This window comes from Mus pahari, chromosome 2, assembly GCF_900095145.1.
Source record: "Mus pahari chromosome 2, PAHARI_EIJ_v1.1, whole genome shotgun sequence".
Classification (NCBI taxonomy): domain Eukaryota; kingdom Metazoa; phylum Chordata; class Mammalia; order Rodentia; family Muridae; genus Mus; species Mus pahari.
Genome location: NC_034591.1, coordinates 103715337 through 103727628, shown reverse-complemented (window position 1 = coordinate 103727628; position 12292 = coordinate 103715337). Strand labels below are relative to the sequence as shown.

Here is a 12292-nt window from a genome sequence, read left to right as displayed (position 1 = left end):
TGGCTGTCCTGGAACTCACTCTGTAGACCAGGCTGGCCTCGAACTCAGAAATCCGCCTGCCTCTGCCTCCCGAGTGCTGGGATTGAAGGCGTGCGCCACCACGCCCGGCTCACCAAGCTTTTAAAAATCAGTTCTTCTACTAAAATAAGTAGAAGTGACTTCTACTTCATGTAGAAGTCACTTGCAGATATAATAGGCAATGCTCTAGGTATTACAGGATGTTCATATTTCGTGGTTCAGCCCTGACCAGTGCCTCTAACATGCATATCCTTTGAGCATAGTTTTAAAAACACTTTGATCTAGGGTTGCAAACCATTTGTCTAGTGGGAAAAACCAGTAAATTTAAAATTAGTTTTAATTAGTTTGGTTTGGAGCTGAAATAAGCTTGAGTCTAAGTTTCTTTTTCTTTTTTTGTGATGTTGAGGATTGAACCCAGGCCTTATGCATTCAAGGCAGGCACTCTTCCAACTGGATTATAATTGAGTAACAGTTTGCTACAGCAATAGTGAATCTCCCCTAGTACTGATTTCTAAACAAGGAAATAAGCAAAGTGTGGTCACCAGCCTGTCTTTGTTTACTGAGCAAATAACTTAAGTTGGTTTAGAACCAACAACTTATGTAGGGTGGATATAGATGTCTCCCTCCTCTTTTGTCTCATCTGTCTGCTGTTAGTAAGAGCACCTGGTTAACCTCTCTTGACATCCCCCTCTCATATCTCCTCATTCACATAGTAGGGAAGTTGGATGTCACAGAAACAGGGCAAAAATGAGACTTAATGGTGTATAAAAATTGGTGAAATGTTGCACGCTTTAATGTGCTGGCATTGTACAGGGCCTGGTGACACTAGTCTACTGCTGAGCTGTTTGTAACGTTGTGTTTTTCTTAACAGGAAAAAATTAAAGAGCACATCGAAATACATCTACCAAACGCTGTTTCTGAACGGTGAAAACAGTGACATTAAGATCTGTGCTCTAGGTGAAGAGTGGAGCTTACACAAAATCTACTTATGTCAAGTGAGTATTTCACTGACAGCCTGGGCAAGGAGGGAGCTTGGAGAAGCCTGGGCCCTTGGAGTCTGGTCTGCTGTCTGGTTGGGTTTCACAGTGAGCTGCCCTCTAGTAAACCATCTGCTGGGAAGAGAGATGATGGGCACTGGGAGTGAAAGCTGCCTCAACCTTCACACAGATTTTTACATGCTTGGTCCTGCCTGGTCCTACTACCTCTCGTTCTCAAAAAGCTTGTGTTAGTGCCTTTTGCTGGAAATAAATGATCTGGGGAGAAAATCTGTACTATTTGGGTCAAGGTCGTTGCACTTCTTCTATAACTATTTGAACACGTTCTCTGAAGTGTTGCTTTGTAGAAAGTGAAGAGGAGGTGGTATTTCCCCCTCCCTAGAACGCCCATTTGGGTTAGGAGACCTGTGATGGTGCTGTGCATGTCACTTAACTGATGTGCCTGCCCATTTGACTTTTCCCATCGCTAGTTTCCCTTCAAAATGGCTCAGAATTTTTAAAAATATGACACAGTGTGGCTCTAAGACCTCAGACATTTTTATTCTTCTTAAAACATTTAGATTTATTATTATTACTTATTTTGTGTGTGTCTGCACATGCTTGCCACAGAGTTGTATGTGTCAGAGGGCAACTTGTGGGAGTTGATTCTCTTTCTCTAAGGGTCCTGGGAATTGAAGTTAATCGTCAGTCGTGGCAGCAAGTGCATGTACCCCACTCTCACCCCCACCCCCAAACCATCTCTCTCAGCCTAAGATACGTCAATTCACTTAAGTTTCATTTATTCTCTGTGCTAGACCTCACAGCTCTTACCTGTGGAGTTAGTGCTTCCCTCATTGTGAAAGAATAATGGGAGGAAAGACAATAGAGCTGAGTTCCAGAGATGTTTGCAAAGTATTTTTTTCTTTCACATTTAATTACATTTTTTGAAAATTTATTTTTATTTTCACTATTTAAAATGTACGTTCTTGTATGTAAGTCTGTGTGTGGGTTTGTGCAATTTGTACAGTGCCTGTAGAGTCCAGAAGAGGGCATCAGGTCTCCTGAAGCTGGAGTTAGAGGGGTTGTGAGTTGCCTGAGGTGTGTGCAGGGAACCGACTTCAGTCCTCAAAAAGGGCAGCAAGTTCTTGTAGCTACTGAGCCATCTCTCCAGTCTCTCCTCCCACATTTTAATAAAAACTTTTAGAAACTTTTTTTGAACAAGTTTACTTGAAGAATTTAGTCCAAAAGTTTTTAAGAAAGATGAGATCCTTTAAAAATAAAATCCCAAAGAATATAATCCAAGGTGTACATCAGAGTACCAATATCAACTGTAGCTGTCTTTTGAATCCATAAAAGAAAAAGCACAGCCTCTTCCTGACTTCAGATGGAATGTCTTCTGTGAAATCTCACAATCTATGACAGCACCTTCAGACAGAACCATTGACTGTGTCCTAGTTATGGGCCATGTTGAACAGCTGGCCCCATGTATCTGCAGGTTCCACAACTCTGTGTTACAAATATTTGGAAAAAAGATAGTTGCATCTGTCCTGAACATGTCGTAGGCCTTTGTCATCCCCTCAGCCATAATGTGTAGCATGTACACTGTAGTAGGCACTACCCGTGACTTACAGGGGACTTGAGTGTGTAAGCCATGAACAGTCAGAGCATCTGACTTAGTGCTGACTGAAGTAAAAAAAACTTAAGGGTTCTTTAGAAAGTCAATTGTGTTAAATGGTGTTTTGCTGGGGCACACATGTAAAAAAGTGTTTTCCTAAAGCAGACACAAGTAAAAGGGTGTTTTCCTAAGGCAAACACGTGAAGGAACGTTTCACTGAAGCTGACACAGGTAAAAAGCTAAGGCAGACCTGTGAAGGAATGTTTTGCTGAAGTATACACAGGTAAAAAGACTAAAGCAAGCAGAAAAAGAATAGGTAATGAAAGATTCTTTGCTAATGACACACATGTATTGGTCCGCCTTACATATGTTGTTGAGCTGCATTGTTGGGACTCTATGAGAGAAAATGCACCAAAAAACTGTGGTGGCATGCTGCAGCTTCTTGCCACGTCCGTGGACCAGGCCCATTGGCAAAGTGATGTCAGCTGAGACAGAGTCACATGGAGTTATGCTCAGACTCACATGCTGAGACAAGACATATGGCTCGGCAAGACCTACGGATGGCCTGGGATGTTTGGAGGGAGTATACAAAGACTCAGTGAACTGTGAGAGGTGCTTGCTTTTAGAGCTAGCTCTACAACTCTTCTTGGTCTTGAGTGTTCACTGATCTTCGTTTCATTGAGAGAGCCACAGTGGAGAACTTCTCCTGGTGTCCCTTCTGGTCCAGATCCCTTCTGCTGACTTGTGCCAATTTGGCTGAGGCCTGGCTGTCTCTGCTAGGTTGAGCCACTGCTGCTGCTGGCCCAACGCTACTAAACTAGACTACTGGTATATCCATGAAGAGTTTGAGTTGGACTGAGCTGCTGCTTCTGACCTGTGAACTGAATCGCTAATTTCCAGACAATGTAGATGAGATTTTCTCCAAAGAACAATTTCTAAACATGTCCACTTTCCCCATATTCTTTCTTTTCCACTACCTCTGGTGGTTGGTGGGCTAGAAAGGAGGTTAAAGCATTTAAAAACCATCATTAAAAGTAAAATTTAAAAAAATTTAAACTAACAGTTGACTGTGTCCTGCAGCCACAGATGCAAACAGAGGAGCATAAGGACTAAGGAATGTTATGTTTATTCTATTTTAATTATTAAATGTTTTTATATGAAATAGAACTTTTAATTAGTTAATTCTTGATCCACTCTAAAGTACTGCAGTGTTAATTATAAGGAACGGATCCTAGCAGGTAGAAATAGACTTTATCCATGCTGGGATTCAGAATCCTTTGTGGTCATATAAAACTAAGTTGTAGGTCTCAGATTTCTTTGGAGTGAATCCTTTTAGGTCCAGCCTGGGATTCCCTGGATCCTTAATCGCTACTGAGGCCACAGGGAAGAGTCGGTAGTGTGAGGAGGACTTGTTCCCTCGGCTCTCCTGAATACACATGCATACATCCACTGTACTTGTGGCCGGGCTTGTGAGAAAGAAATACCGCCTTGTGTACCTTAGGGACCCTGACTGCTGAAAGGCTGCCCAGGTTCCATTTGGATGTGGAGTCTGAATTCTGATAGTGTTGTAAGAATCTATCTGCTTTAGTTTTGTAGTAGTATCACACTGAATACCTCATAATGACCTTATTTTAATTTCTTCTTCTTGTACGTGTTTTGATGACCTTTTTCTCCTGAAATGATATATTAGATTTGTTTTGATACGGTAGATGCTTAGAGTTAGAAAAAGATATTAGAAAAAATATTTGCAAGATAAAGTGCTGGCTAATCATTGACTTTTTTTTTTTCCAGTCTGGCTACTTTTCTAGTATGTTCAGTGGTTCTTGGAAAGAATCCAGCATGAATATTATTGAACTGGAGATTCCTGACCAGAACATTGATATAGAAGGTATGACCTCCATAATTATTACTGGTTTTTTGATGAAAAATATTCTAGCCTTGTAGGCTAGGGGAAAGGTTGTATGATATACTAGAAGGTGGAAATTTCATATTGACTCACTCAGTTTATCTGGTGTGTCTCTTGTCTCTATTTAGTCTTAGGAGTTCAGGCAGTCGCTCATGTGTCTTTGTGGCTATGTCAGCCTGGGATGTGAAGCATGGGAGGGCATAGGAAGCATAGTTCCTTTTGTTAAAGGCTATGGTGAGGGCTGCAGATACAGCTAAATGCTAAAAGAGTGAGTGCTTTCCTGCCCTGGTTAAGGTTTGCTCTCTTAACACCAAAAAATAAAAATAAATGATGTGCGAAGATCTTTTGTGGAGCAGAAAGCGTATGAATCATGTAGCAGGCTGTTTCAGAGCTTGAAGGAACTGTGGCTGAGGAAACAAGGCTGAGGAGGGGTAAGGGATTGTGAGAACAGCTTAGTGAGCCTCTGTACAGACCCTCTTCTGTTCCTCCCTACTCCTGCTCATCTCCCTGATATGCCAAGTGGGGAAACCCAAGGCCCACTCCAGAGGCAGAGAAACTTGAGGTGTTTACAAAGCAATCTGAAGAACATTGGTGAGAGTGGCATTGGAGGAGGAGTGGTCTTAGATGTGAGGACTGGGTGTGCGTGGGCACAGAGGTAGTCGCAAGTTAAGCACACATCTTAGTGACCTGGGGCCACAGGGCTGTTAATTCTGGCCCTGAGGAGGCTGAGACAGGAGGATACTGTGAATTGGAGACCAGCCTTATTTTCATAGTGAGTGAGAGCCTTACCTACTTCTCTAAAGAAATGTTATCACAGAGTGATGTGCAGTGCACTTAGAGTTGATGTATGCAGCAGCTCTGACACAGCTGTGTTCCAGGATGCCTTAATTCTAACCACTGACTATGTCAAGATTAGACTGAGAAAATGTGGCTGGAGTTGGCAGAATCCTTTCCAGCAAGCACTGTTATGTATTAACACCATCAGTAACCATAGCTGCCATGATAGTCCGGGTGGTTCTCCTGGTGCAGACTAATGTCCTTCCTGCTTCTGTAGGAGCCTCACCTGCAGGCAGCATTTCATTCTGTGTATGCACTTTTACTTTCAGCACTGCAGGTCGCATTTGGATCACTATATCGGGATGACGTCTTAATAAAGCCCAGCAGGGTCGTTGCCATTTTGGCAGCAGCTTGCATGCTGCAGTTGGTAAGTAATGTCAAGGTACCTGGTCTATCTCTGTGCACACCTCCAAAACAGAAGTGAAATTCTGCTTCTGTGGTCTTAAAAACAAAATGTATAAACATGCCATTCGTTAGAAATTGCTGAAAATGCTTGACCAAAAGTTATTGGTTAGATTGAGGGTCTTCTATCACTGTGTGAAGTGGATGGGAGGTGTTTCTGCATAGCTTCCTTGATGTGCTGACACTTGGAAAGTTCACTTGCCTGCACACATTCCTCTGCAGAGTTCTGTTCATCAGTGGCATCACTACTAAGCAGATGGTATATGATCAGTAACTTAGTTCATTGAGCTTGGCAGTGGTGGTGCACACCTTCAATCCTAGCACTTGGGAGACAGAGGCAGGCGGATTTCTGAGTTCAAGGCCAGCTTGGTTTACAGAGTGAGTTCCAAGACAGCCAGGACTATACAGAGAAACCCTGTCTTGAAAAACCCAAAAAAAGAAAAAAAGTAAATTTAGTTCATTGGGTAAAGAAATAGTTTGTTATTTAAGCTTCATTGTGGTATCGTCCCATGTAAATAATGTGCATCTTTCAGTAACTATATGTTGAACACATTGTGCGATATGTAAGACTTAGCATAAGGAGCCAAAGAGGATGAAGATGTAGTCCCTAAACATGGATTATATATGTGTGCCTTCAAGGATCTCACAGTGAACTGAGATAAGTAAACACAAAGGTGCAAACAGATACCCAGTGTTAAGAGTACAACATAAACACCATGCGGAGGCCTAATAAACTTGCGAAGATAGGAAGGGCCAGTTCAACTTCCAGATGGAGTTTGAAGTGTGCTTACCTTAAACTGTGTGAAAAGGTGCAAAACAGCATTTCTGACCAGGGACAGAGGATGGAAGATTAGAGAAGTTAAGGAGACTAAGTTTCTACCATTAATATGAATTGAATTGGGGGGCTGGCAAGATGACTGAGCCTATAAAGATGCCTGCCATCAAGCCTGGCAGTTTGAGTTTCATCCCCAGGACATATGTGGTCAAAGGAGAGAGAGAACTGACTCCCCCAAGTTTTCCTTTGGTCAATACGTGCATGCTGTGAAGTTAGATAACACAAATAAATAAACTTTTTAAAAACCTAGGTGTGGTAGTGCACGTTTTAATCCCAGCACTCAGGGAGCAGAAGCAGGCAGGTGTCTGAGGTCAAGATCACCCTGGTGACTTACAGGCCAGCTCGAGTTACACAGTAAGATCCTGTCTCAAGAAACAAAACGAAAAAAATAAAAAGGATTGGAAAGAGGTCAGAATCAGTAAATGAAGGTTTCTCTGTACATTGCAAAGTTTAACTTTACGTGTGAGCACCTTTGAAAGATTTTAATCAGGGAAAGACAGTCTCTATTTTAGAGGGCTGAGGGGTGCAGCTCTGTTGTGGAATGCTCACCTTGCATGCGCAAGACTGTGGGTTTGATTCACAACTTCACACCAAAAAAAATGGAAAATTGTTTCAGGTACAACATGTGAAGGAAAGAGAACATGTTAGAGATACAAACTGCAGTTGTCTAGGTGCCACCTAGATGAAGGTCGTAGTACTAACTAACCACAGAGAGGAAAAGGTTCCACAGGAGGAAGTTAGGGTGATGTTAGGGAAAGAGGGGTCTAGAATTGAGATAAGTTTACAAAGCGTGGAGTCAGTACTATGCCTTAGTTTAGGGTCATGTGGTCTGAGGTGCTGATCTGAGTCTAAAGCGCTAGTTATTGGCTTGTTTATCATCCTGGCTGAGATTATTTTTTCAAATACTTTTCTCTTTCTAATACTTACTTTGGATATCTGTATTTTCTAACTTTGGTCCTTTTGGGTTTGTTCTAAATCTGCATTCTGCCTTATTTTTATAACTTACTAATTCTAACTTAATAATATAGTTGCATGGTATATTTCAGAAACTTGAATGAAAAAAATAACAGTGTTCTTTCTGTATATAGAAGCTGGTTTATTTTTGTAAACCTATGTAAATATTTTAGATTAATTTTTAAAGCTTTTTATTGGTTCTTTGTGAATTTCACATCATGTACCCCGATCCCACTCATCGCCCCATCCTCTTGTACTCACCTTCCATCTTTGGACGCTCCCCACAAAAGGAAAAAATTCCATTGTGGAAACTGTAGTATGCCATAATGTGGCCCATGGTATACCCTTTTGTCCACACATCTTTGCTTACAAAGGTTCTTTGAAGTGACTTGTTGGTCTGATTCAATGCCTCTATCTTCTGCTACACTATCAATACTGGATCCTCACTGGAACTCCTCTTGGATAGCCTCTTGTTGCCTTGTGTCATGGAGAGCTATAGTTTTAGATCTGTAGGGCCAGCCCCTTCACACATCCAGCTGTTCACTGATGAGGTCGATGTTGGGGTGAGAAGTATCTGAGTTGGTCAGCCCACCAGCTCTCTAGCACCCACACCACCAGGGCAAGTTCTTCAGCCCTTTCCTGGCTAGTCCATCCAACACTGCAGCCAGCAAGTGGCAGAGCCAGCTCTCCCGCTCTCATGCCCTCAGGTCCTGCTCATCAATGCCCATGGCATCAGGGCTAGCTCTTCTGTGCCTCCCAGGGGAGATGCAGGGCCTGCTGTCCTGAAACAAGGGACAGGGCCAGTTCTTCTACTCTCATGACCCTAGGGCCAGCTCTCCAGCCTGCCATGAGGGGAGGGGAGGAGAGCATTAGATTAAAATTTTAATGTTATTTAAACCTCATATACTTGTTTAAAGTTAACTGTGGGGTATTGATGGTGCTTTAGCCCTTACTGAGCACTGTTCCATGCATCCATATTATTCCTTTGTCCATCCTGTAACTTAATTAGATGACCATGTAAAGAATTCTTGGTTCAGTAAGAACAGGAAAAAACAAGTCCTGTTGAAGAAATGTGTAAAAGTCCAGAGCGGGAAAACAGAATATGAGACTCGTAGCATCTTCCCTCAGTGCCTCCCCTGCCCAGTTCATTCTCAGATCCAGATGGTCAGTGGGCTAATTGCTGGATTCTTTTTTCAACATTTTTATTGGACCTAGAAAAAACTTAGACTAACTCCAGTTGATGGATTTCCTTCCTTCCTTCCTTCCTTCCTTCCTTCCTTCCTTCCTTCCTTCCTTCCTTCCTTCCTTCCTATTTTCATTTGGTTTTTGCATCTTAGTATGAAAGCATGACATGAGAGCTGATTCCCCAGGCAAAATGGCCTTTCCAGTGCTTGTTTATGTTTACAGGATGGTTTGATACAGCAGTGCGGTGAGACAATGAAGGAGACCATCTCTGTGAGAACTGTGTGTGGCTATTACACATCGGCAGGGACCTATGGACTAGACTCTGTAAAGAAAAAGTGAGCCACCTTTCCTGTTTCTCTCCCACCCCACTTCTGGGGCTTGAGCTGTTTTGGAGTCTTACGAGAATGTAATGAAGAATTAGCTGGGAAAGAGTAGACTGTTACTTTAAGAGCCCTGCTTTTCTGCTGGACTGAGCATTAAGCTGCTCAGAGTTGCCCTTGTTTTGACTACAGTGGACCTGAAACATGCTTGTACAACTGGCCACCACTTAAGGAGTAGGCATTACAGATGGTATACCGATACAAACATGGGCGGTCTGACTCTTGAGAATTGCAGAACTCATTTTTAGATTGTATGGAAGGTAACATCTTACAAAGTACTTAACACAATCATGAAGTTTTCTTAATGAGAAATGGTACTAATGTTAAGGAAATTTCCCATAATAACTACTGACAAAACAATACTAAATTTCAGATCACTAAGGTAAAGACTTTGAGCATGGCCTAGCATGACTCACACTCTTTTCACTAAATTGTGAGTAACACCTTGGTGAGTTAGCAGATTCGGACACATCAGCTAACCCTGCTTTAACCCCAGGTGCCTCGAGTGGCTGCTGAACAACCTCATGACTCACCAGAGTGTGGAGCTTTTCAAAGAACTCAGGTATGTGATACTGAAGAACTTCCCGGTAGATCTCCTAAAATGACACCTTTTCTCTGCTCAGGTATTCCAGGGTTGTTTGTTTTTGTTTTAATACAAAGAATATTGTGAGAACCAGGCCTGATGTACACACCTTTAATCCTAGGACTTAGAGGCAGAAGCAGGTGGATCTTTGTGAGTTCAAGGCTGGCTGGTTTACATAATGAGTTCCAGGACAGCCAGAAGTACCTACTGAGTGTCTCAAAAAAAAAAAAAAAAAAAAAGAAGAAGAAGAAGAAAAAGCGAACAATTTAACAAAAGGCACCCTGGCTTATACACAAACTTAGTAAGCTCAGCACTTACCTCTTTGTTGTAAATGATAAAATATACATGTATTTTAACAATTGTAATAAAAACATACTCCTCTAAGACTGTAAAGACCTCTAAGTGCTACCTCACTTCTGTAAGCCTAGAGCTTCAAAGGGGATAGTTTGAAAACTTTTTCTATCATAGAACATGATGTTTGGGAAAAAAAATCAAAATATGTTTTAGAAAAAAATAATTTTAAAAGATTTATTGTAGTGTGTGTTTGTCTGTATGTATGTCTGTGCACTAGTGTGTCCAGGAGTCCTTAGAGAACAGAAGAGGGTGTAGGATCCACTAGAACTAAAGTTATGATGGTTGTGAGCTGCCATGTGGGTGCTGGGAAGTAGTAAGTACTCTTAGCCACTGAGCCACCTCTCCAGACCCGACTGTAAAATGTTTATGGGACAGTAGGTGGCTCAGAGGGTAGAGGCACCTAATGCAAAAGGCCTGTCACCCTGAATTCTGTCCCAAGACCCACAAGGTAGCAGGAGAGAACCAGTCCCTAAGACTTGTCCTATGACTTCCAAACGTGCCATGATGTCTGTGTCTGTCTCCCTCCCTCCCTCCCTCCTTCCCTCCCTCCCTCCCTCCCTCCCTCCCTCCCTCCCTCCCTCNNTCNCTCCATCCCCACTCCTCTTACCTGATTGAAGTCACACTCACAGTTAGCTTGGCCCTTTGAACTGCATGCACTTATCATTCACCCTTCCTTCCGTCCTTCCTTACGGATGTCCTGGAGTGTTGGAGATGCACACTGAGGTCTGTGAGGGATGCAGTGTGACTGTACTATTTGCCACTGTCTGCTTCCCTTTGCTGTGAGACCAAGATGTCTATGACAGGTCTGGACAATGAAGCTCTAGGGTATAAATGGAATGTGTGTGAAGTGTTTTTTGGTTTTGTTTTTGGGTTGTTTTTTTTTAAATATTTCCTTTTTTTGTTTTTTTTTTAATGATTTATTTATTTATTATATGTAATTATACTGCAGCTGTCTTCAGACACACCACAAGAGAACATCATTATGGATGGTTGTAAGCCATCATGTGGTTGCTGGGATTTGAACTCATGACCTTCAGAAGAGCAGTCGGTGCTCTTAACCACTGAGCCATCTCTCCAGCCCGGGGGTTTTATTTTTAAAACAAGGTCTCTGTATAGCTCTAGCTGCCCTGTAGCTTACTATGCAGACCAGCCTGGTCTTGAATTCACAGAGATTCACTTAGCTCTGCCTCTGGAGTGCTGGGAGTAAAGGTGCTTTGATGAAAATGGACATATCAAAGGGTCTAGTGTGTTGTGGCTTCCAAGAGAGGAGGGAGAGATGTTAGAGATCTCACTGAACTTTTTCAAAAAGACTGTCAAAGAGAAGTCTTAGAAACCCGAATGCTTTTTGTCTTAAAGGAAAGGGAAAGAAAAAGAAATAGATTGAGCAGCCAGTGACCACATTTCCACTCTAAATTTAAACTACTGAGCTTCCATATTTTACTCAAAGAGTAGTAAAGATGTTTGGTTTTTGAGACAAGGTCTCACTGTAGCCCTGGCTGCCCTGGGACGAGTTGATGAGGTTGGCCTCAGACTCACAGAGACCCATCCTTGCCTCCACAGGGATTATAGGCATGAACTACCATGCCTGGCTTAAAGTGTGCTTTTTGACTGAAAGTTCTTTTAAGCATACATGTTAAAGGTTATGTTGAATAGTATGTGGGGGCACACTGATGATCTTTGTACTGAGAAAGCTGAAACTGGAGGATGTCAAGCTTGAAGACAGCCTGTTCTGTATAGAAATTTCCTGCTTCAGAAAGAGAAAAATACTACTTTGAAAATGCAGCTATTTTAGTGAATTTTAAGTGTTTTGGTTTTCATTTTTACATAGGTTCATGGGGAGGAAGAAGAGGGCTGGTGTTCAGTCAGAGCCTGCAGTGCTTTCCCAGTGTAACAGTGACTAAATGCAAGCCCCTCACGGATCCCCCACAACCCTGTGTCAAAGTTAAGGAGCTGCTGTTGGGATGCAGTGTTAGCTCAGGAGCTTTGTCTTATTCAAATAAGATTGTTAACATTTTGACTCCATTTATTTGATAGAGGTTTTAGAGCCAGTGAGACAGCTCAACAGGTAAAAGCAACCACTACACAGTGACCTGAATTCAAGCCCTAGACCTGTGGGAAAGGGAGAGAACCAAATCCTGAAGTTGTTCTCTGACCTCCACACGCACACTGGGGCACTTGTGTATCTGCATTCACACACCCCCATCTCTCTCTCTCTCTCTCTCTCTCTCTCTCTCTCTCTCTCTCTCTCT

The 12292-nt window shown here is 42.3% G+C and overlaps 1 protein-coding gene across 1 annotated transcript in view; it reads left to right on the top strand.

The window, feature by feature from the left end:
* The window catches only part of Gmcl1 (germ cell-less 1, spermatogenesis associated), a 43349-nt gene that overhangs the window by 6900 nt on the left and 24157 nt on the right, over positions 1-12292 (top strand). Inside the window, exons 2-6 of the mRNA XM_021189912.1 lie at positions 890-1013; positions 4399-4495; positions 5620-5717; positions 8949-9061; positions 9603-9668. Coding sequence (XP_021045571.1) covers positions 890-1013; positions 4399-4495; positions 5620-5717; positions 8949-9061; positions 9603-9668 — 498 coding nt within the window. The remainder of the gene's footprint in view (positions 1-889; positions 1014-4398; positions 4496-5619; positions 5718-8948; positions 9062-9602; positions 9669-12292) is intronic.